The sequence below is a fragment of the Lepus europaeus genome, chromosome 2 (genome assembly GCF_033115175.1).
Source record: "Lepus europaeus isolate LE1 chromosome 2, mLepTim1.pri, whole genome shotgun sequence".
Lineage (NCBI taxonomy): Eukaryota > Metazoa > Chordata > Mammalia > Lagomorpha > Leporidae > Lepus > Lepus europaeus.
The window spans coordinates 79,318,522-79,343,312 of record NC_084828.1 but is presented as its reverse complement, the minus strand read 5'-3'; the positions used below and the strand labels follow the sequence as shown (position 1 = coordinate 79,343,312).

Genomic DNA, 24,791 nt, shown 5'->3' with positions numbered 1-24,791 from the left:
TGCCAGGACAGGTGGGTCAGGAAAGGGATGCTCACGGGCAGGAGGTGGGGTGAGGCGCCCAGCCCTGGAGCACATGTGGCCAGGGGGAGGAGGAGGCGCTAACAGGCTTCACTCAGCAGCTGAGAGTTCACTCGGCCCCCTCCCAGGCAGCACACAGCAGGAGGCCAGCGCCCAGGCCCTGCTTGGCCACTGCACTCATTCCCGAAGTGGTACCTTAATTTTCTCTAAAGAGGGATGGGAGGCAGCGAGGAACAGAAGATAGAAAGAGTTGGGAAAATGTGGAAATGAGCTGCAGGAAAACCCCGGCGGCCTTGGCAATGACCCAGGAGCAGCCACAGCTCGCCTGGCCTCCCGTCTGCTTCAGCAGCTGTTTCCCGCCACCTTGGCGAACGCGCCCTCGGCCTCCAGTCACTGCCCACAGGGAACTCTACGGTCCATGTCCCCAGTCCTGCTCTGATGACTGGGAGGGGGCCAGCACCCTGTGCTAGCAGCCACCCTCGGGGGTCTCCTCCCTGGCCGGGGAGAGGGCCTAGGAGGAGGGAGAGGGTGAGGAGCCGTCGTTGTAGGTACAGGTGCCGTGAACATGAGCCACACCGCCAAGTAAATGGTTTAATTTTATTTCAAAATTGTACAAAACGGCCGTAAGCGGCTATAAAAAAGGCTGTCTTCGGAACGTGGAGATTCAGAAAGAACAACAAACAGGCATCATTCACAGTGTGGTGGGAACGCTTTCTCTGAGGCAGCGTCACAACTCCTCCTTCCTTTTCCCCAGTCTCTCCAGGTCTCCCTCCCGGAGGGCTCGAATGAAACTGGTAAACCCAGATTCCTGCGGGGAAGGGCAGGAGAGAGACAGAGGGCAAGGGACTTGACCATGGGCTGGATACTCCCTCCCTCCCTGTACAGCGCTCTGACCGGCAGACTGGGGGAAGGTGGACCCGTGGGAACCCCCCTAGGCAGGACTCGGGGAGAGCGGGCTGCTGTGTCTCGGGAAGGCCCCACTTGCCATCCCGGCCCAGCAGCCCTGAGTGGCAGGCAGGTGCCCCTCCCGACTCACCGTCCGATCGCTGTCGTACTTCTCCACAAACTTGCCGTAGTGGTAGTAGTGGAAAGTGGGGTAAGCCTTGACGGCCTCCTGCTGACACAGGTCCTGGTTCTTGTCTCTGACGCAGTCAACGGCAGCACAGGCAATCTGGGGGGTGGGGGGAGTGGAGAGGGTGAGCACCAACCTCTGCTGGCGGCAAGGCCGCACTGGACGGGGTGGGGAGCAAGAGCTCAGAGGGCAAGCCCCCCAAGGTCAAAGCTTGGCTTGCCTGCACATCAAGACTTAAGGAAAATTACCTAGCCTTTAAGCACCTTAATTTCCTCAGCTGCAAAATGGGTACAACGGCACTATCTGGGCTACTGGGCCATTCTGAAGACCGAACAAAAGAATTTAAGGACGGTCTAGCAGCACAGAGCCTGGCTTGGGATTGGGGGTAACTGCCAACTGCTAATTTAGGTAGTCCTACTGACCCCCCACCAAGTGGCTCCCCCAGGAGCTTGGAGCCTGGGCAGGGAGTTGGTTAAAGAATAAAGACAATCCCAGCACGGTGTGACGTGAGCTACAACAGAGCTGGCACAAAGGCACTCTGCATGATGTGGTGTGGGAGCCAAGGTCTGGGATGAGGAGGAGAAAGCCAGGGGAGCACCTTCCAGAAACCAGGAGGGAGTTCAGCATGGTCAGGGCAATCAGAACTTTCGGTCAGAAAGAGGTGGCCAATGACCACTGGCTGCTTCTCGCTCATCTCCCAGATTCCACATCCTGGGGAGCTTTTCCTTACTTGTTCTTTTGAATTAAGAGGGTGTGAAGCAGAAATGGGGCACTTTTTCCTATGGAGGACCCCAAAGCAGGGAAGCAGGAGGAGGGGTCGGTTCCTGGCAAAGTATTAGGCAGGAGGGGAAGGGCAGATTTTGCCGAAGCTCTGCCACGTGCAGCGCCTGTGCTGAATGCCAGGGGTGCAGAGGTGACCTTGGCCGAGCCCAGTCATCAAGCGCTGCCAAATAACAAATGAGATCATTGCAGAGCCCAGTGAGGAAGCGACAAGAGGCAGTCGGTAAAGCAATGCAAAACCGCTGCTCTCCAGGAGTCATGGCTCTTTCCGCTTAGACTAAAGCCCTACTTCCAGATAAGAGACATTAGCAGGCCACCAACGGCCACATTTACTGCTCACTCACCTGTGCTCAGGCGAGCGCGCTCCTGGTCTGTGAGCTGTAGGACAGCTAGAGTGAGGAACGAGGTGCACCTGCCCCCGGACACCAGTGTGTCCCCCTGCCCTCTGCCACCCTTCTGCTTCTTTCCTGCCTCTGTAGCAAAAGAGCGTGTATACAGCGCGACTCTGCAAAGCGGAGTTTGCAAACTTGCTGCGTGCCAGTCAGAGCTGGCTCTCAGTCCTATTCTATTTGGCCCACATAGAATTAAAAAAGAATTAGCTGCCAACATAGCAGGGGAGCCAGATTTAATATCAAAACTTGGCTCTCCAGCTTCTCTTCCAAAGTCAGGAGATTTGATGCACTTGCCCCGTGTCCCCACAGGCAACGACTGGCTGGAGCAGAGCAGCATCTGTCTCTTCCAGGCAGGCCAAGCACACCCTTCCCCAGCACGCACAAGGAGCGCAATTCACCTGGGCCAGCAGGCTGGCTCCTATGCTCCTGAGAAGCCCAGCTCGCTCTCCACAGCACTTTGTGAATTATTTAAGACAAGAGGGAGATGCTCCTCCGGCTGTCTGTGTGCACGCTTCCATCCCCTGGCCCAGGGGACAGGGGCGTCCACACAGAGCAGCTGAGGCCCTCTGTGTCCAGCCCTGGGCCAGGGGCTGCTGCACCTCTGTATGTCGTGATAGTGTTTGATGAGCATTGCTCCGGGCTGCGGCTCTCCCCGTATCCGCTTTAAATTATGAATTTAATTTGTATACATGCCCTGGAGCTGTTGGGAATGTAGTGTATGGTTTTATAACTCTGCTAAATTAAATATGTGTCCTCCTTCTGAATCACCTCAACTAGCTGCCAGCCCCACAGCTTCTGCCTGCAAAGGGCAACCTGTGCTCCGCTCCCACGGGCACAGGGACAGGTGCAGCCTGCTCCAGGGGATTGGCTCAGATCCCCTGAGAAAGAAGGCAGAGTGAGCACCTGTTCTCCCTTCTCCCCAGTACACCTGTCTGAATGCCCGCGCACCCACTCCAGGCCTGCACTGACCCCACTACGACTTCTGCATTTGTCCTACAGCAGCTAGCATGAATTCCTAGGGCACATGGGGTCAGTGCCTGGCCATGTCCCCTCCTCCCAGCACCTGTGACTCTCAGCCTGACAGCTTCCCCCCAGCCATAGGAGAGTCACATTAAGGCCGGTGATAGATGAAGGCCAGGGATGAGGGCGCTGGCTTCCTTGACTTTGGAGAGGGACAGCCCTAGGGCATGTGTCCTGGTGAAGATTCCACGGATGGAGCGTCCGTTGCTCATGCAGTCATCTGCCCATAATGCACCTGCTCCGGTCCCTTCCCTTTCCTGTCTTCCTTCCTTCATCCCCCCTGGTGCCCTCTGAGACCACTTCCCAAATAAATTACCTGCACATGAGGCCCCAGGGCAGGGTCTGATCTGAGAGAACTCAGCCTCTGCCTGTGCCTGCAGATCCAATGGGCTTTGATCACACATGAGGAAAAGGAGCCAGAGGTCCCCTCACACCACCGTGTGGCCAGCACCAGGGCCAGTTCTTAGATACCACCAGTTTCTGCAGACACACCCTGGAGTTGTAGGGTGGCACCACTGTGACCAGAACATCATTCTGATGCTGCTCCTGCCAGCTGAGGGGCTCGGGGCTGGTGCCCTACGGTCTCCGAGCGTCGGTCTCCTTTTCTCTACAGTAAGGAGCACCACAGAGCCCAGCTGATCAGGCCACGCTGGGGACAACATGACACGAGGCTTTTGGGGGAGGAAGGGACCTCAGTGAACAGAAAGTATGGTACTGTCTCCTCCCCTACAGCCAGCATCTGCACAGGTCTAAGTGTCAGGACTGAGGGATTCTGGAACCAACGAAGCCCCTGCCCCCAGAAAGCTTTTGCTCCTGGTGAGCTGAGGGCCAGTCTTGTACGTGGGTCTGCACACACGGCCAGAGATGGTGGTGATGTGGGCCACATCTGCTGAGGGTTGCGCTGCTGGTCTTTCTCTGCCCAGCCCAGGCTGGGCACACTTGGAAGGGCAGTATAAGGCCCCTGTCCCGGCCCACCTGCTTCTCACCACAGGTCCTTGCCCCCATGCCCCTTCAGTAACACCATCCATCCCAATGCCAGCAGTCTGCAGCTCTCTCCATCAGTGTGTCGACTGACAACGTCCCCAAGCAAGCTCCTGAGAGGGGGTGTGGGCTCCCCAGTTAAAATATGAGCTGCCTCACACAGCTTTATTGATTCAGTAAAATAAATCTCTGCAGGAGCTAATATTGACTTTGGCTATGAAAATGGAAGTGAACAACCAACTGCACATTGATTGGGGGAAGGAACTGGGACTGGATTCTGGGTGGGAGAAGAAGAAAAAAGCAATTCCAGCCAAAAGGTGGCAGCAAGGGTGTCAGGAAAAACTGGGAGTCAGGAGCCCCAGTTCTGGCTGTCAATGATCCATTGGGCATCCCTGGGCAAAGGACACAGCTCCTCTCGAAGCCCTGATCGCTCACAAGGAAAGGGAGAGGGGGACAGGTGAGCGGTTCTCACACACCATCCTGTGGCCAGCACAAGAGCCAGCTCAGAAACCCAGAAACTCAGGTTTCTGGAAAGAAGCCCTGGAGCTGTAGGATGGCGATCCACAGGGTGGGCACCAGTCACTTCAGCCCCCAGGCTAAAGAGAGGTTGGCTTCCTGCTGTTACTGAGGGCTGCCTCCAAGGTCAGCTGCCTTGGGCAGAGCTGAAGAAATGCATTCTTGGAAACAAGTGAGGATGAACCTCGGCTTGGAAAAAGGGAGTTGGAAGGAGGAACACAGGGAATCAAAGACACAGGGAATGACTAAGGAAAAACTGGCAACACTGCTGGTCCACCTTAAGATCATCAAGCAACGGCATCAGTGTCTGGGGGGAGGGGCTGGCTCTCAGCTACCCACTGTGGGTCTCGGGTGGCCTCAGCAGTGCCACTTGGGTAGAGAGGCACCACGTCCAAGGGGACCGTCCTGCGGGGTCTCTGGGCCGCCCTGGAACCTCGGCTGGAGGCTGTCCCCTGAGACCACACTCCTGGCCGGGAAAACCCACTCAAGCTCTGTGGATCCCTCCCAGATCTCCTGGGGCACAGAGTCCTCAGCAGCCATACACACTTTTGTCTGTCCAGAGGACCCAGTGTTGCAGGTGAGGGGTTCTAGGAGCCCATGTGGATCGGCTCCAATTCCAGCCCTGGGCATGGGTACCAGGCTGTGCTGGGTCCACCTCCCAGGAGCTCCCAGGGAGGTGGGCACAGGGCCTGGAAGGCACCAGTGGGCGGGGATGGTGAGGAAGATGGGGCAAGGGAGTCTCCTTCTGCCATCTCCCCCTCAAGGAGGGGCAAGTGGCAGGTGGAGAAGACAAACTGCTTCTGATCCTTCTACTCCCTCCTGGCAGGGAGCACCCCAATGACACAGCCAGGACTTGTAGGTAATACTGGGACTCCTGGGGCCTGGGTATAAGCGGATATCTGCCCCCGGTGTGTCCCCACCTTTACACGTGCCTGCCCCTGCCTGGCTTCCTCTGGCTTCAATGTCCTGGGCGGTTCTCCCCACCCCATCAGGGCCCAGCAAGGTGTTCTCAGCACCTGTATCTCTGCCTCAACCTGACCTCCTTTGGTCTTGAGCAAAGCCTGGATGCTCTGCCCCCTCCCCACCCACATCTTAGAATGATCTACTCTCTCTGCCCATGTGGGCTGCTTCCTGCCACTACCTGCCCTTCCTGGCCCTGGCTGAGCCCATTTCCCTCTGCTTGGTCTGAGTAGTGTCTGCTTAGCCTGTGCCCCGTCCAAACCTGGGGATTCCTCCCAGGAGAGTAAGGCACCATGGCAGGACTGCATGCTCACGTGCTTCTAGGGTCTGCTAAGTGAGAGGTCCCTACAGGGGAATCCTGGGGCTGGGACGCACCTCCTCAGTCAAGGATACCAGCACCCTGACGGGCACAGAAGAGAAGGGGACTGAAAAACTTGGCCCTGGTGCGACTTCCCTGAGCACAGGGGGCTTTCCCTGCCCCACAAGCCCTGGACTAAGAGGGCCACCTGTGGTCCTCTCCCTGTAGCAGCCTCACTGTCCCACCGCTGGAGCTACCAGGGGCCATGCCTGGTGGCTCAGCCCCTAATCCAATCCGCGGCTCTAGCTTGTTAATTTTCTGCTCTACGGGAGCCTCTCACTCAGGCAGGACGCGGCTGTATCAGCACAGCCTGGCTCTCCTCCACCGCCGCCTCCTCCAGTTGACTTTTGTTGGGCTTTTTATTTGTACTTTTAATTATATAGGCATTGCATGACTACAGTCCTGGCTCCACCGCTAAAAACACAGATGACCCCCTGGACCATGCCCCTCCTCCAGGTACGGGCTGCAGCAGCTCTGTGGGCCTCTGGGGCAGGAATCAGCCTGCTCTGCCTTGTCTCAGGTCACGGAGAGGATGTTCTGGTGGGTTGGGGCGAGGGGTGGGGCATCCTTACCTTCCGGTCATCTTTGAATGCATCAGCAGCGGCAGTAAACTGTGGGATGACCTTCTTACAGTGTGGGCACCCTGCGCGACAGGGGAGGGACGGCACACAGCTCAGGTGTCGCAGAGAATCAGGAGCCCCACCGTCACACCTGCCACTCACACCCTCCCTGTGGGTATGAGGCTTCAATGCTCCACCCTCCTGTTGGGACTTGCCCTGCAGGCCCCTCCCACAGGGGCTGCCTTTGGGACAAGGAAGAGCCTGAGCCATAGCATGGAGGGGGCTAGCTTAGACAAGGAGGATGGGTGCGTGGGACTCCCTGAGCCTCACCCGACGATGGCAAATCTGCCCCTTTCAAGATAGACAGGAAGTGGCGCCAAGAGAGGTGGGGGATCAGCAGCAACCACCCCGCCTAAGTCCTGCTTCTTGGGCTCTGCCACTAACATCCATGCTCCTGGCATCTCTGCCCCCACCGCAGCCCCTGGGCAGCAACCCAGCCCAGGTCCTCACTCTGTCCTTCCACATCGCTGCTCCACAATCAACCTGAACCTTGACACCAGCTACAGGGGGGTCCAGGTCAGGCCACGAGGAGTCACCAGGCAGTCTCCAGGTCCCTGGACACTTCCTACCCAGGGAGAAGGCCTGTCCGAGTGGACGAGGGCTGTGATGTTCCCTTAGCGTGCACTAGGGAATGATCTACTCTGCCCCACCTGCTCTTGTGTCTTGTGCTCTGGGTACCACCTTGAGCACTCCAGCTCCGACAAAGTGTGTCCCAGGTGCAGGGTGGGCCAATTTGTGGGCCACTTCCATCACCTGTCACAGACAGCCCAGGGAGCTGCAGGCCACGCCGGCCCCTCCCTCTGCACTAGCAGATCACGACGCAAACCTACTTCCTCCCTCAGCCATTCCCTGGACACTGCGACCTGGGCTGTGGGAGGACAGAATGGTTTCCACCCTGAGTCCTGATCAAAACCCAGGTGGGGGAGGCCACATGCCCATGGGGAATGCTATTCCTGGTCATAAGGTCCTCACAAAAGCCGCCCTCAAACCCCCAAGCCCCTGGCCTTGGAGACTTGGAGACGCAGGGCGGGGAATGGAAACTGCCCTGCTCACCTGAGCGCTCCTTTCACAATCAGATCACAATGGCTGGCTTCTCAAAGGGCTCTGTGAAACCAAATTAAGGCCAAGCTTAACCTGAACTTAGTGAGCACTTGAGCCAGTTCCCAGAGTAGGGAGGGCCACCCTATGGCCTGACCAGCCCCAAACAGCACGGGGATGGTGGGGAGAAGAGACAGGGGCTGGTTACGGTCAGGCTCAGAACTGCAGGAGACAAGGTGTCCAGCCCAGCCTAACTCCTGGCGGATGACCTAGTAACCGACTAAAATGGTGATTACAGGGAACTGACAGGGAAGGATGCCACGTCACTTCCAAACCACCTCCAACCTACGGGTGTTCACGGCACCCACGGGACATGTCCTGCGGGCAGTGTGTGCCCACTGGGAGCTCAGGCTGGTTGGGAATAACCCACGCCTTTCCTCAAAACCTGCTTCCATTCTGCAGTCTTCTTTTTACCCTCTGCTCCCTGCAAGGGTAGGGGGAACCACGAGCCACGTGCAGACCGTGTCTCCACTTCCCAAGTCACAAATCATTGCCGCTCTCCACCCCGGGGACAGAGAGAGAGAGAGCGCAGCAGCTGGGAAGCAGGGGTAGGCGGCTTTAGACAGGGCAGGTAGGCTGGGAAAGTCCGATCCTGAGGCTCGGCTACGTCAGTGTAAGAAGGGCAGCACCATGACATCCGGGGTGCAGGGTCAATGACAGGCAGGGAGAGTTCTGTGCGCAGGTCACCAGGCAGGAGGCAGGGGCCCCAGAGACTGGGGAGCTGGGAGCTGAGAGCACAGGGGAGACGTGGAGATGGACAAGGAGGGCTGTGGCAGGTGAAGGGGTGGGTGTAGGGTTTGCTCACTTTACAGCTTCATCAGGTGTTTGATCTTACCATTTGATCTTTCTGCAGTATTTAGATTCTTAACATATAAATCAGAGTAAACAGACATCACATACTTTTTCTTATTACAAATCAATACTTTTTTTTTAATGACTGGGAAAAAAAATCAAAAGATTTTGTTTGTTCAACCCTCGGATAGATACGGCCATCTCCCTAGGGCATGGGGCAAGATTTAGGGACAGAAAAACTTGGTGAAAGAGATGGGAAACATCTGAGGACTAAGCTCTCGGCCAAAGTTCACCCACTCAGTGATACTGTCCCCAATGGCTGTGTTTGTATCGTTTTGCCGGGGACCCTGGAAGCCAGGCTGAGACATGTCTCCCGCCCTTCCATCCTGGGCCAAGGAGGCCTCCTGGCACAGAGCTGTTACTTGATGAAGGAAGATGGTCCATGCCAGCAGCCCACAGGGCTGGGATCCCTAGGCCAGGGTCCCTGAGGATTTAGGAACTGCCTGCCCAGCAGCCCGCAGGGGGGCTCTGAGTCTTTCACGAAGCCCCCTAGGTGAGACACAAGGCCATGCCTCCTGCACAGAGGTCTGGGGGTAAGGCTGGTGTCTCTGGGGGAAAGCGTTTAGCCTGGACTTGGTGACATCCACCGGGGGGCCGGTCAAGGGGTCCTACTTCTCTGGGCAGCTTCTCACTCGCTGCTGAGAGAACACTCACTGCATCACATCCCATACATCTCTCTCTCTCTCTCTCTCTCACACACACACACATACACATACACACACACACCCAGGCTGCAGGCAGGCCCGTCACCAACGCTGGCACAGCTGTGCAAGTCACGCGTGTGCCAGGTCTCAGCCAGCATCGGTGTCTCTGCCCAGGAGGAGGATGCTAACTGCCCCAGAGCCCCTCAGGCTCCCAGGTGCACTCGTGGGGCAGACAGAATCGAGAGAACAAGCCCCACCCTGGGAAGAAGGGGTTGAAGCCGAGGGGTCTCAGCCACCTGAGGGAGGGGCGCCCCAGCCAGCAGGGGCAGGAGCAGACAGGACAGGCGACCTGCACGTGGGCCTCGGGGGCGGGGCACCCACAGAGGGCTGGCCACAGCCGAGCGGGTTTACGAGCACGCTGAGCCGCCTGGCTTCTCTGTGGACAGCGGCTTTTATTATCCTCACTCCATTAAGCCGGGCTGTAACCTGGGGGAGAGGGAGAAGGGCAACCGCAGAGCGGGAAATTCTGAGACCCTTTCCTTTTAAGTGCCAATTAGCGACTTCAAAACGGGAATGCAGACGCCCGAGGCCACAGCCGCCAGTGCTGGAGCACGCGCCACCTCCTCAGCTCAAGCTCTGATTACGGCGGGAGCAACACGAGAGCATCACGGCTTCCAACCGAAGGGCTTCAGAGCCCCAGAGGAGTCCACGGTTCCTAAGCAGGAGGGAGCCAGGGGTGGGGAGGAAGTGGCAGGGTGCGGGGCAAAGCCCAGAGATGCAGGGGAGGCGTCTCGAGCATGCGCGCAGGCAGACAGAAGGCTGTGGGGACAGCGAGAGAAAGCCTGCCCCACACAAGTGGGGCGTCTCAGCCTGGATGAAACTGGGGGGCCCGGCTCACAGCAGAGATGACAGCAGAGTAGCCCAAAGGCCAGCATGGTCCCTTGGCTAGGCCAGGCCAGCCCCTCTAACCTGGCCCCTTGGGGGAGCTCCTGGGCTACTTACAGGGGGCGTAGAACATGACCAAGGTGTGCTTCTTCTTCTTCAGGGTCTCCCGGAAGCTGTCCCCTGCCAGATGCAACACACTTGTCTGCTGCTCTTCCCAAGTGGGCTCCGGGGGCGGGGGTGCCTCGGGGCTGCAAGGAGGCGGGGAGGGGGAGCAAGACAAGGAGAGGTCACCGGCCCGGCACGCACTCCCACCGCCCACGCTCACTGCTGAGGGAACATGAGTGAAGAAACCACTACGTGGTCCTTCTCAACTTCCACCTCAAACCTCAGGGCAGACACGAACCAACCCGCATGTCAGCATCAGGGTCTGATTCCCTTTGAGAGCCAGCAAGGCCACTTGGTGAGACATGGAGGACCCACCCCATCAGAGAACAGGCAGCCTCTGCGTGTGGTCCACCATCGCCTTGCCAACGACTCCCCGCCCTCCTCCACCTGACTCCCCGCCCTCCTCCACCTGACTCCCAGCCCCTCCCCCACCTGACTCCCAGCCCTCCTTCCTGTGGCTCTGGGACTGTTCTCAGCGTCTGCTCCCTTCTGCTCCCAAGCCTTGTTCAGGTGGAGAGAATGGGGACCAGAGAGTGAGGCAGGCCTGGGTTCAGATCCAGATTACTTAGCAGCTGTGCGACCTGAGGGCAGTGACTCAGTATCTCTGAGCCTCAGTGCCCTTTGCTGTGGTCCTTGTGTCTGGGACTGGGATGAGGATCACAATGTAAGGCACCCTGGCTGGCCAAGCGACTACTGTCCACAAAATGGGGCTGTGGCAGCGCCAAATGGAAGCTTATCATTGCCAGCCTCTTCTTGTCCACTGGGCCCTGCACTCTGCTGCCCACCGGAATGGATCCCAGGGTCTCTAGGGGTCTTTGCTGTCCTGCTCCCCTCTCCACAACCTTCTCTCCATCCTTACTTCTCTGAGGAGAGTCTCTGGGGACTGGGCTGCACTGGAGCTGTCATGACATCTCCTACCCTTGCGCCTGCACCCCCTGGCTCTGACCACTAGGCCTGGTGCCACGCTGAATGGAGCAGAGGCAGCCCTCTCCACCCAGCGTCTAAGGCATCCTACTCTCTAGCTCCCCCTAGAGCCTCTGCAATCCTTGGAAGAGCACATCCCTCTGTGTGGCTTTGGTGATTTTGATGAGGATAACCCAGATCCTGACCTTTCTTCTCACCTAGGCTGCCCATTTCCAGGTGTTTTGCAGGCACCTGCAGCCAGAGGCTCCCATTGCTACCTCAAGCCCTCATGGCTTGGAGCACGTTACTCTTCCTGCCTGCATGCTCCCTGCCACTGTTCCTCTCCCAGCTTCTCCATGTTGGTCAATAGCACCCTGTGCTGGGGCCACAACTGGCCCTCTCTGTCCTCGCGACTCCATGGCTGACACCACCGACCTGAATGCTGCCTCCCCCAGCGCCCACAGGTCCTTCTCAATCTCCACCACCCAGCCACCTGCGTACATGCTCGGAAGCACCTTGCACCTCACTTGATACCGTCCGCTCGCCCTGCTGGGTGTCAAGCTCCATTCTCTGCCCCAAAGCCATCTGCCATTCATGCTCCACTTCACAGGTCCCTTCCCAGTGCCCCAAAGAACCACTATCCTACCTCTCTCTCTGAAGCTAAGTTTCTTCATCAACTAAGCAGCAATAAGCTCTGGCCTTGGGGAGGGGATTTGGCACGGTGGTTAAGACCCTGCTTGGGAAAACTACATCCCATACTTGAAGGCCCGAGCTTCAGTCCCAGAACTTCAGATCCAGCTTCCTGCTAACGCACAGCCTTGGGAGGCAGCAGGTGATGGTTCAAGGACTTGGGTCCCTGCCATTCACAGGGGAGGCCTGGATTGAGTTCCAGCCTCCTAGCTTTGACCTGGCCCACTTCTGGCTGTTGCAGGCATTTGGGGAAGAAATGAGCAAATGCAAGATCTCTGTCTCTTTGCCTTTCAAATATATGACTAACAAATGAATAAATATTTCTTAAAAATTGAAGACAAACTCTGGCCTCAGAGTAGGATTTGAAGATGAAAGGGGGCAAAAGACAGGAAAGCATCCTGCAGAGGCAGGTGGTGCTGTCACTCACGCGCTGACACTGTCAGCTCAAGCGCCCTCTCCCACCCGCTGGCTAGAACAGCTCCCGGTCTCTGAGCATTTCCACAATGGCACACTGTGCTCGGTACTTTCCACCGCAGTCTAATTCCAGCCTCTAGACAAGTCTTTGCGAGATGTACCACATCCACCTTCCAGATGGGAACCCGGGACTTACAGGGGTGGGTGACCAGCTCAGGGTCACCATCTGAGCACCGGATGCACCTCTCAGGTCCCCAAGTCTGCGCTCTCCACCGGGTGCCTGTTAGCTCTCAGAAGCAGCAACAGCACACAGGAGGCAGAGGCCCTCCATGCTTGCTGTCTGTGGTCAGGACTCCAGAGCAGTAATGATCAGTGCTCACTGACCACAAGGCCCAGTCTCGCTCAGTCCCTCCCAGAACCAGGCTGGAAGAGCAGCCGTGATGAAGCCCCCTGCTTCAGACACCAGCAGCCCTCAGAGCAGGGAGGTCCTCATGTCTCTCAGAGACAAACTGCCATCCCCTCCCATCTCTAAGGCAGACTCCTCCCCTGTGGATGAGCAGGAGAAAATGGGATGAGACGAGGCCAGGACCCTGGTAGAGACCTCTCCTGGACCCAGTGCTAACTCTGCTCCATCAGACTGTATTTCTCAAAACTCCATGGCTGAGGGTCCCATTCACACCTCCAGAGCCAGAGCTTCAGGGTCAGAAGCCCCAGGGAGCACCCTGATGTCCTAACAGAGTGTCTTGATCTAGAGGCTGTGTTCTGCACTGTTCCTGTGCTTTGTGGCTCTCACACGGCATCCCTGCACAGACTGGAGAGGTCTCCTTTCACTTCCTCTCACACCTAGTGCTGCGATGAGGAATGCCCCTGAATGTTCAGGCTGTGTCTGAGCTGTTGGCTCTGGGGCTGGGGAGCAGGCTGGGCAGCAGAAAGGCTGTTCAGCTGTGTCCTGATGGTGATTTCTGCTATCCAAGCAAGACGGGAGGCTGCCTCCACATCCTGGGCCTCTGGGAGATGGTCCTCCCGCAGCGGGGGAAATGCTGAGAACAGCAGGCTCCAAGCTCCTCGGGCAAGCAGGGCTCTTTGGGCTAGCAATCACAAAGCCACTCAGGTGGGGCCATATGAGTTCAACCATGTCTCCCTAAAACTTCTATGTTGGGTCTGGCACTGTGGTACAGTAGGTTAAGCCTCTGACTGTGGTGCTGGCATCCCATATCGGGCCAGTTTGAATCCCAGCTGCTCCACTTCCAATCCAGCAGAGGATGGTCCAAGTGCTTAGGCCCCTGCACCCACATGGGAAACCAGAAGAAGCTCCTGGCTCTGGATTGACCTAGCTCCAGCCATTGCAGCCATTGGGGGAGTAAACAAGTGGATGGAAGACATCTCTCTTTCTCTGTTTCTCACTATATATAACTCTGCCTTTCAAATAAATAAATCAGTCTTAAAAAGGGGGGAGGGTCTGGCACTATGGCATAGTAGGATAAGCCTCCACCTGCGGCATCAGCATCCCATATGGGCACCAGTTCATGTCCCAGCTGCTCATCTTCTGATCCAGCTCTTTGTTATGGCCTGGGAAAGCAGTATTAGATGGCCCAAGTGCTTGGGCCCCGAACCTGCATGGGAGATGTGGAAGAGGCTCCTGGCTCCTGGCTCCTGGCTTCAGATTAGCCAAGCTCCGGCCATTATGGTCAATTTGGAAGAGGACCAATGGATGGAAGACCTTTCTCTCTGTCTCTTCCTCTCTGACTATAACTCTACTTCTCAAATAAATAAACCAAATTAAAAAAAAGAAAGAAAGAAAGAGAGAAAGAAAAGAAAACTCCTATGTTGGAGCCCTAATCCTTAGTAACTCAGAATGTGAGAACATTTGGAGACAGAGCCTTTCAAAGGAGGGTTAAGTTCCGATCGAGTGCAAAGGGATGGGTGTCATCACGAGACTGGATCACAGATACCACAGGGGCAGGACCATGTGCACACAAGCACAAGATGGCCAAGGAGAAAGGCCTCTGAAGAAACCCACCCTGCCTAGATCCTGGACCCCCAGCCCACAGAACTTTGCCCTGCGATGACCCCAGCAAATGCACTCATAGGCTGAGGGGCTCTTCCAAATCTTTATCCTCAACTCCGAACCACAGCAGCCAGTATGGGGATCCCACAGGAGGCCCCGTCCATCTCTGGGTGGGAAGAGCTGTGTGTTTGCTTCATTTGTTCAAAGGGGATGGGCTAAAAGGCGGACGATGAAAGCTGGGGCTAAGGAGACTAAGACAGAGGAAAGGACGCTCCTGGCTTCGTGCACCTGGTAAACGCGCACCTGCTGGCGACGGGCTGGATTAGGACCGTGCTCGGTACACCACAGGTGGCCTTGGAACAGGACGTCAAGTCTGCCCTGGCTGCCCTGCACCAGGTGCCCAGGCCAGCGGATGGTCCCGTAGACTGCATCTTCTCAGTGAAGACGTGCCATCAAGGCCATATAACTTACTTTTGCATCCACTCAATAAACTTCTTCTTTGTCCTGAGCGCGGGAACCTCGTGTTTCTCTCCATTCTTAAAATACTTCAACGTGGGAAACTCTGAGATGTGGAATCTTTCCGCCAGGCCCTTGTTGACGGTGGCATCGACAGCTGCAAGGACACCAGAGCTCTGGGATGGGGGAAAGGCCAACCGTGCGTTATAGCTTCAGTGCTGCTGGCGGACCAGAGGGCCCAGATGTCGGCCCCCAGAGCCCTCCTCGGCCTGCGGGAATCCAACTGGGGGGTGGCTGCTCCCAGGGCTCATTTATCTTGGGGGGCCCCAGACACTGGCCTGTCCATCATCTCTTACTTATGGGCTGGGATGAGGCTTCTGAGCCTGCCCCACCAACCATCCTGGGTAGCCAGGGTCCTGCTCCCAGCAGCCAGTGACCAGAGAGAAGAGGATGGGAACGTGGCCCCACAGGCTTTCTGCCCACTCTGTCCCCAGCAGGGGTCCCACTGTGACGGACACAGAGGTGCTGTGGGGAAGGTCCTTGCAATGATGCTACAGGTCATGGGACAGGGAAGGGTGGGGAGGGAAGCTTACATCTGCGTCTCCGTGGAGGACTTCTGCTGCCTTCTCAAACTCTGGTTTCATTTTCTTACAGTGTCCACACCCTGTGGGCAGAGAGGAAGAAGCCGTTTCATTGGCACAGGGTTCTTGGTACGCTCCCCCTGCTGCTTCTGTGACGCAGCCCACTCTGTTCCCGACGCTGGGGCTCCAGGAGAGAAGTGCGCATGCTCACTCAAGGCAAGGTCTCTTCTCTCCAATCCATGGAGGACACAAGTCCACAAACAAGACCGGCCACCGGCACACAGCCCTGGCCTGCCTGGCTCTCACCCAGTGCTTCACCACCCCTGGACAGCACCACCAGGCAGGAACGCACATGATCCCCATGGTACAGAGAAGAAAACGGAGGCACCAAGAGCATGGTGCCTGTCCAAGGCTGCAGGCAGGGCCACAGGTAATGGGGCCGGAGGTCACAGCCGTGACCACATCATCACCTTCTCCAGTGGGATGCGGGTCTGGGCCCCGCATCGGGAGTGAGAACCCACAGAAGTAGAATTAGGGGAGCACTTCCGTTCCTGCTGCCCCCAGGCAAGAGGGGCCTGGGATGACAGGCACAGGGCTTTGGCCATTTGCTAATGTGGGACATTTCCCTTACATAACAAACACATGGTTTGCCCTCCCCTGATGACCACAGGATACATTCAGATGTCACCAATAATAAAGTTTGGTCCATTAAGAAGGAAATATGCGTCTTGCACAGATGGTATCAGGGCACTTGTGAATTGTTTCCTGTTCCTAGAAAGGATGTTTTGTGGCTGTGGAGTGGGGCTGGAGACTGCCCCAGAGGTGAGCCTGGCTACGTGGGCACCAGGCCTTAGCCAGGCTCGGCAGACGGCGGGATGCAGCTCAGCCCTGGGGCTCTGCTGTGCACGCCACCATCTCTTGCTGTTAGCTAAGGAAAGGTAAGACGAAGGGAAGCCAGAGTTACACCCCAGTATTATCAGAGGTGCTCCCACGCCCGCCCTGAGGCTGCCTGCCTCCACCTGAGCACCTGCCTGGGATCACAGGCCTCCTCCAAGGTCGAGGTCGTTCCTGCACAGCTCAGCTCCAGGCAGCGCTGGGACAGACAAGGGTGCCTGCTTAACTTCTCTGTGCCATCCTCAGTACACCCCTACTGAGCAGCCACCCCCGCCCACTGATAACAGAGAATCCACCTGCTCACCCCATGTTCCCTCTGGACAGAGCCTGGGGGACAAGACTCGGTCAAGCCAGGTGACCTTGATGGAGTGCGGCCTGGAGTGGCTATGTCGTCATTTGGTTCTTCCCAAATGGGTGCTATGGGTGGGGACAGCTGGAACCCCGAGCTCAGAGGCTCGGCGATGCCCCAGGTGCAGCAGGGGTGGGACTGCTGAACACCCAGGCAGCCAGCTCCTCTTGTACAGGGGCCTCCTACTCCTGCAGAAGAGGTGGTGGAGGCTTCGGCCCTTGGGACCCTTCAGCCTCAAGGTCTTTATCTGGAGGGGAACACAGCGCATGTGCAATGCCTTTAAGGGACACATCTGAGAAAAGGCACTCCCTGGAGCCCTGGGGGCTGGCAGTGCCTTCCATGAACACCTGCTCCTTGTTGTACACATGTGACTCCTTCAAGGCAGGGCCCAGGGGTTTTTGCCTTGTGCACCTCCACGTGAAGCAAAAGGGATCACCCTTTAATAGGTTCATGATAAACATCTATCAGTCAGCACTGAAACTCACAGAACTAGCAAATAATTAGCAGATAGTGGATGACCAGGGGTCTAAGGCTTCCTGGAGGAGGTGGAGGAGAGGACACAGGGGGCAAGACTGGAAGAGACAAGGGACAGAGGGCACAGACAGGAGGGTGAGGGAAGCTCCGGGCCCATGCAGCAGTGCAGAATCCTGTGGGCCTCTGACCCCCCAGTAGTGCTCTCAGAGGCTCCTCTGGAACCTTGAAGCTCATGGACCTCCCCCCCCACCGAGGGGCTGACCTACTGGGCTGGCTCTGTTTAGCTTCTCTCCAAAGCAGAGGTTTTCAGGGTGCCCTGGAGTTGGACACCTTTGGGATCGTGACCCAAGTGGTCAGTCTGCCTTCCAGGAGAGTGCACACAGGGTCATATGCATAAGGTCACAGGCCACTCTGGGGGCCGTGGTCTGATGGCAGCCTGCTTGGGAACTGTACAGGAGCCAAGGCCATCGTGATTTTCCTGAAATGAACACCTAGCGTCATCACAACACATTTCCAAGCAGTCAGATGACAAGTGGGTTATTCTGTAAGCCACTGGCTGCTTTCCCACAGAAACAAGTTTACACTCAGATTGCAGGTACGCCCACTGCTATGGGTTCAGCCCACCCTGAGAGAGGTGAGTACAGTGGGCCCTGCTGAGCCAAGGAAGGTCCCCTCTGCCCAGGAACAGGCTGGCTCGGCCCAGCAGCTCAGAGGCTACAAGTGGCCTCCACGGGAGGTAGGAAGGAGACACTCCCTGGACCACCCCCTGCCTCTGAAGGAAATGTCAAAGGTGCTACCAGGCCAAGGCCCATGGTCAAAAGGGACAGTAGGGCTGGCATGGGGGCAGGGAGACATAAGACAAAGTCAGCCAGCCATTGCTATGTGGAAAATCTGTTTCTTCCCCTAATGTCCTGGTCACTGTGGCCGGACCCCTGCACTGTTCGGGAGATCTCCCTTTGCATCATTATCAGGTTCCAGTCCTTTGATGCCACTGCCCTGCTGGGGTGGCAAACAGCCCCAGACTACCTCTAGCTTCCCTCAGCAGAGGGCCAGGCACAATTCTGACAACTAAAAGTTGGTTCACTGGGAGGAGCAGCTGTGACAAGGCCGCAGTGGCTGCTTTGGATGCGGGGATGTGGGTGGGATGCTGGCCTGTGTGCCAGGAAGCTGCCAGGCCCTCAAGCCTGTTACATGCGGTTCCCTTCCAGGACTCCCCAGGATGGAGCTGCACTGGGTGTCCACCACACTAGCTGAGATATGCAGCAGAGCTCCGCGGGGCTGTTTTATCTGGGAGATAAAGCAATAAATCTACCAGGGTCACGGCCACCTGCCCCATCTTCACAGCACCTGCCCTGATGGACAGGGCCGCTTCCCAGGGAGGCCCCCTGGACAACCCATTGAGTCCTTCCTGTTCACCCCGGTCCTACTGAATGCTTACTTCTTGTCTAGTGACAAATTCATCTTCGGCTATTTCTACGGCATGTAATTTTGTGTTGCTTAGACTGTTATGTTGCTGTCTCTTGATAAGTAAGAGCAGCTGGTGTTACCATTTCAAAACACAAATCACACCAAATCCCCTTGCTTCAAACTTTCCAATGGCCTCTTCTCATGGGTGGATTAAAATCCAAGCTCCTTACCATGCCCACAAACCCCTCACAATTGGGCTTGGGTGCCTCCTCCAACCTGGGCTCGAACCACCTCCTGTCCTCCCCAACTCTGTAGCTTCTGGCCCTCTCCTTCCCCTTTCACACGGAGCTCACTTCTGCCTCAGGGCCCTTGACCCTGCTCGCGCCCCCGCTGGGGGCCTGTGCTTACCCTGCACATCACTTGGGCTTTGGCTCACAGTTTGCTCTCCAGAGCCCCTCCCTGCCATCCTGACTCCAAGAACACACGTCCAGCATCCTCTTCACTGTACCCCAACAGCTTCAGGAGTTTGAGAACTTGTTCCCCATTCCTGCCCACAACTGGAACGTAAGCTCACTTTGGGCAGGGGCTTGGCCATCTGTCTAGATCCCCTCTATGACAAATGAGCTCCACACAGTAACCTGAGGCTGGCCGAGCATGCTCGCATGAGGTTTAACTGGTCAACTCTCCATGGACAAGGGTCAAGGCTGGCACCCAAACAGTTGCTACTTTGAACATTTCCAACTATAACTGACAGCCAAGCCAGGTACTCTGTGTATCCTCTGTACTGCGCCAGTCCCCGTGACCATTTATACATTTTCCCTGCTGCTTAGTAGGCCTTCAGAAATTTCCAACACCTGTGAGCAGGTGCTGTGGTGCAGCAGGTTAAGCCACCACCTGTGACAGCAGCAAACCGTATCAGCATCGGTTCAAGTCCCAGCTGCTCAGCTTCCATTCCTGATAATACACCTGGGAAAGCAGCGGAAGACGGACCCAAGTATTTCAGCCCTGCCACCCTCGTGGGAGACCCAGAAGAAGCTCCTGTTTTCAGCTTGGCCCAGCCCCAGCTGCTGCAGTCATTTGGGGGAGGAACCAACAGATGAAAGATCTCTGCCTTTCCAATAAATAAATCTTTAAAAAGAAAGATAGAGAGAGAGAGAAACTTCCAACATCTATGGACACTGTTCCTGCACACCCTAGAGTTCTCTTGAGGCTGAAAAGGTTTTCAGTTCTGGCGTCACCTCCCGCAGATCCTGAATGAAACACTAAGGTTAAAGAATAAACTTCTGCAAACAGTTTCTGATGAGGACACTGGCCAGGCCTAGGGGAGGAGAAAGGTCCGGCCAAGCAAACGCAGCTCTCTCTGCCTCTCACCTATCCCGGGGAGCCCTGAGTTGGTGGTGCCAGCCTTGACCCAAGCCCTGGATCCCCAGGGCTGGCCTTCAGGATGTTCCTGGCTGCGTGGGCTATGGGACAGCCAGAGGAGGAGGGTTAGATGCAGGGAGCAGGGCTCCAGCCGCTGTGTTTTGTGTCATGATTGCGATTTGATAGGCCATTAAGTTTTACTGCCAAACTTCCTTGTTGGGTTTTTATCATCTGTGTAAGTGCGCTTTTATTCTCGTGATCTGGCACAGAGGTCTGCATATCAGCTCGGTCATGTTCTTCTCTGGCTGTGGCAATGCTGGCCGCCCGTCAACCCTGAGCTCTCAGCTTCCTCTCGATTTTATTAAATTCAATTACGCTTGTGATTCCATTACAGACTGGCTGTGGGGCCTTCCTGGCTGCTGTCACTGGAATTTTGGGGGGGGAGCAGGTTCACCTATCAGGTGGACAAGGTCAGGTAGCCAGGTCAGGGGTAGTATCTGGGACTCTTGGAGACCCTGGCTCCTGGCTTGCCTGGAACCTGGCGTGGGACATACCCATTCGCATGGCGGGCTTCCTGCAAACGCATGCAGGAACACGGACGTCTTAATGTAGTGAAACCTCCCTTGGAGACCTGAGGCTCTGCCCATGCCACAGCACCTGCGCCAAAGCTGCCTCGTTGCTGACTTCTGGGGCAGACGCCTCTGCTCATCACCCAGCCCATCATCTTGTGCAGAGTTTTCTCTTTCCCTTTACCTGAGTGCAACAAGTGGCTGAGGAGCTTTGGAAACCTCCAGGTTCCTATCCTAAAGAAACCACCTGCCATGCGGACATCCGAAAATGTTCTTGGCAGCATGATTTATAGGGATGAATACAGCAAGCAGCTCCAACCTCTGACACTGTGGAGCGAGGTAAGGAATTTATGGTGCCGTTATGCAATGGAATATGAAGGGGCTGCAAGAAGCATGTCCGAAAGAGCATTTTTAATAGCAGGAAATACTTCCCAATGGTAAGGGGGAAACGTAAAGGAAGAAGATGCCTAGGAAAGAAAATCAAATCCCTTCTCTCACCTGGTACAACAAACAAATGAAAAAGTCCAGGTGAGTTAAAGAATGACCTGAAGAACGAAATGTTACAACAAGACATGGGGCACTGTTGTGATGCTTGAGCGTGGACTTCCTAAGCACCCCATGAATCCCGGGGTTCAGGACGGGAAAGGCAGACTGGCAGGAAGACCCAGTGACTGGGCTGTGGCCTCTGGGACTGCCTGGCTTTTAGTCCTCGCTGTGCTTTTCCGGCTATGTGAGCCGTGGCAGTTCCTTGACGTCTTCGTGTCTCCCTTCCCTTACTTATAAAATGGAACAATCACAACAGCAACCTCACAGGTTTGTTGTGAAGATTAAATGAGATAATACACACAGAGTGGCTAGAACAGCGCCCAATCCAATGTAAGTGTTCAACCAACATCCTAGCTGTCATTTGGCTATAAAAAAGCTTTGTGCAGTAAAAGACACCGTCGACAAAGTTAAAGCAAGCCACAGAGTAAGAGAGAGGATATGGAAAATGCAGAAAAGAGATAAAGATTAATATCCATAATTACACAGCTCCAGGTCCAGAAGGAATTGACAACCCATAGGAAAATGGGCGAAGGGCAAGAAGAGGCGGTCCACAGAACAGGAGCGGCTGAGCATCCCATGGAAGGAGCTCTGACCGCCCTAAGTTGTCCTCTGGCCCAGTTTTGCAGCAATGGAAGAGGCTGATGGCATCCATGGTTCAAGGATGCAGGTGCAGTCACATGCGCTGGCGAGGGAGAACCTTCTGGAGGACGGCTGGGCAGGATCTGTCAAACCCCAGTGCACTTCCCCGTAGCCACCCACCCAGCATCACTTTTAGGAATTAATCCTAAATGTTTGAACATCTTCCCAAATACATGGATACGTCAATAAGTTCATGGAAAAATGGTATTAAGGGGCTGGTGCTGTGGCATAGCAGGTAAAGCCACTGCCTGCAGTGTTGGTATCCCATAGGGGTGCTGGTTCAAGTCCCAGCTGCTCAACTTCTAATCCAGCCCCTTCCTAATGCACCTGGGAAAGCAGCAGAGGATGGTCCAAGTGCTTGGGCCCCTGCATTCAAGTGGGAGATGGATAAAGTTCCAGGCTCCCAGCTCCTGGCTTCAAATTGGCTCAGCTCCAGCATTGTGGCCATTTAGGGAGTGAACCAGAGGATAGAAGATCTCATTCTCTCTCTCTCTCTCCCACACACACACCCCATGTGTGTGTAACTCTGCCTTTCAAATTAGTAAATCTTTAAAAAATAAACTTATGTTAGTGCAAAAAAAGTGAAATCTATGCATGTCTCTCCACAATTTGCATCTTCCCCACATACATGCTAACAAATACTCACCATCATATTCAAATAGTGAAAAACTGAAGGTAAACGTCTGCTGATAGGGAAATGGTTTCAAATTCATGGCATGTCTGAATGGGATAATACTATTCAGTAGCTAAAAGATTGAGGTAGACTTATATGCCCACATGCACACTTTCATAAAAACATCTTCAAGACCTACTGTGAGTGAAAAACAGCAAATCACAGAAAAATGGAGAAGGAATAATCCTACTGATGTTAAAAAAATAAAAAGCTGCAAACTATTGAAATCTTTACTTAATATATACTAAATTGATCTTCTGTATATAAAGAGAATTGAAAATGAAAAAAAAATTAAAAAATTAAAAAAATAAAAATAAAAAGCAAAATCCCCTGTTATTTAGACAGAGACACAGCATAAGGAAAAGGAAGGGCAGGAAGGGGGTGGGGCAGGCAGGAGACTGTCATTGTTCACTCTGTATTCTTAGGTGTCCTTGAGCACTGCACTGCCAGTAACAAGAATATTCATATTATTCTCAAATTATGTGTGCAATGAAAAAATAAAAGCAAATAGCATAGTGTTTTATGGCACGATGACTTTACGAATCTATTATGTGGTGAAAAAAGGTCAATTTGACTGCATGTTAACGTAAAAAAATAAAGGTTAAAAACAAGGGGGAAACCTAGCAACAATGATTCTAAGAAGTGAAACATGGGTCTCTCTGGATAATGAGACTATAGGTCACCGTTTTCCTTCATCATTTATATTCTCTGTACCATCTAGATTTTCTACGAAGATCCTATGTCATTTTGAAAATAAGACAAAAATAAAGGAAACACTTTGACAAAACAAAACCTGAGAGCATAAAATCTGGAGTCCCACAGGCACCTGCTACCTGCCAGAGCCTGGCTCCCAGAGGCAGGCTGGGCACAATGGCGTCCAGCACACACCTGTGGGAGCTGAGCTGTGGCAAAGACAAGATCTCAGGCCCGTGGCCAAGGCAAAGGGGCCAGGGGTGGGCAGGGCAGAGCCCCTGGGGCACTGGGGTGAAGAAGGCAAGGAGGTCTCGGGTTTCCCTCTGGCTTCTGAGGCCTCACAGTTCCTGCATGGGAGTGAGAGGGTCCAGCAGAGGGACCACGGGGACATCTTCTTGGGGACACTTTGCCCTGCAATCTCCCACTTTTCACGTCCCCTCTTGGTGACACTCGCTCCCTGAGGTAGTATAATCATGACACTACCTTTTGCCTGCCTCATGTCAGACCAGACTTATGTGAAAAGAGACATAATTAGCAAAAAGGCTCTGAAATAAATTAAGCCTTTTAGTTTGAGCCCCAATATTTCAGTCTGCTGGGATTTTAAAATCGCAAAGCACTTGTGAGATAGTTTAGCTGGCTATCCTTTTTCCAACTCTAATCCTCACACATCTGGAAGTATGACTTGTCATTCACAGCTCCAACAAAGTTGCTGATTAAAAACAAGTCTGTTCCCCCTAGTCAGGGTCACAGTCACAAAACACCAAGGGGATGTTGCCCTACATGATGGGCCTATTCTGTCCAATTCTCCCCATCAGTAGGGGGGAAAAAGGCAGCTTGCCAAGAAACAAAGAAAGCTCACTTGGCAATTATCAGTACAATCTATGGTCCCCTGCACTCACAGAAACCCAAGCTCACACAGCAACCTTGCATACAATCTATGGTCTCCTACGTTCACAGAACCCACTTGTTTTCCTAAGTCTCTAAAATGTGTTGCTTCCAAACACTCCTTAGTTGGCTTGTGACCAGCACTGTGATTTTAGAGCCCACCTGTTCTGCACTTGGGAAGCCTGGGATGGCATTGCTGGTTCTGCCCTCTAACCTGTGCTTCTCCATCTGGGGCCCTCAAACACTGCATACCTGGTTTCTGATCACTGGGGGTTCCCAGAAGAACCTCCCGTCCTGAGGCTCTGAGCTCCCCTCTAAGACAGGTGCATGCCCCCCTTCCTGAACTAAGGACCATTCTCTGAGACGAGGCATGGGAGTGTGGAGAGATGATTTAATGCAGAGCCGCGGCCAGCCGACAGCAACATGAACAGGCAGATCATTAGCAAGTGAGCCTCACGCTTTCGCCTGATCTCACTCTGCAGTCAAGCAGAAATAAATTCACGGGCAGAGTCGCACACAGCCAGGGACCTGGTAGGCTCTCACTACTCAGGACTGCACATGGCTCTCCTAAAGGAACCTCTGGCCTTGGGGACAGAATGCAGGTGACACGCACCTAAGGCCTTCACCATCACAGCCCTTAACCAAGAGGGCGCTGTGGGTCTGGGGGGTGGTCTCTGAACTTAAGTTTTTTGGACATCTGGGGTCTGTTTTCTAGAAAAACCAGGAGAAGTTAAGGAAATACTTTCCCTTTGAATTCTCTTAAGAGCTTAGCACTTGCGAGGCAGACGGAGCTAGGAAACCGACAGTGTAGCAGGGTGTTTGTGGACAAACCTATGTGATATGGCAGAGGGAGGGGAGGGAAGGGGAGAGCAGGCAGGAGCCAGGGG

General features: G+C 54.9%; 1 protein-coding gene across 1 annotated transcript in view; it reads right to left on the bottom strand.

Annotated features, from left to right (window-relative positions):
- Nucleotides 1–601: 601 nt before the first annotated feature.
- PDIA5 (protein disulfide isomerase family A member 5) overlaps nt 602–24,791 on the bottom strand; it is a 91,053-nt gene continuing 66,863 nt past the window's right edge. The window contains exons 12-17 of the mRNA XM_062208894.1: nt 15,426–15,496; nt 14,848–15,008; nt 10,314–10,444; nt 6,670–6,740; nt 1,055–1,189; nt 602–826 (exon numbers count right to left, since the gene is read on the bottom strand). Of these exons, the coding sequence (XP_062064878.1) occupies nt 746–826; nt 1,055–1,189; nt 6,670–6,740; nt 10,314–10,444; nt 14,848–15,008; nt 15,426–15,496 (650 nt within the window). The 3' untranslated portion in view covers nt 602–745. The remainder of the gene's footprint in view (nt 827–1,054; nt 1,190–6,669; nt 6,741–10,313; nt 10,445–14,847; nt 15,009–15,425; nt 15,497–24,791) is intronic.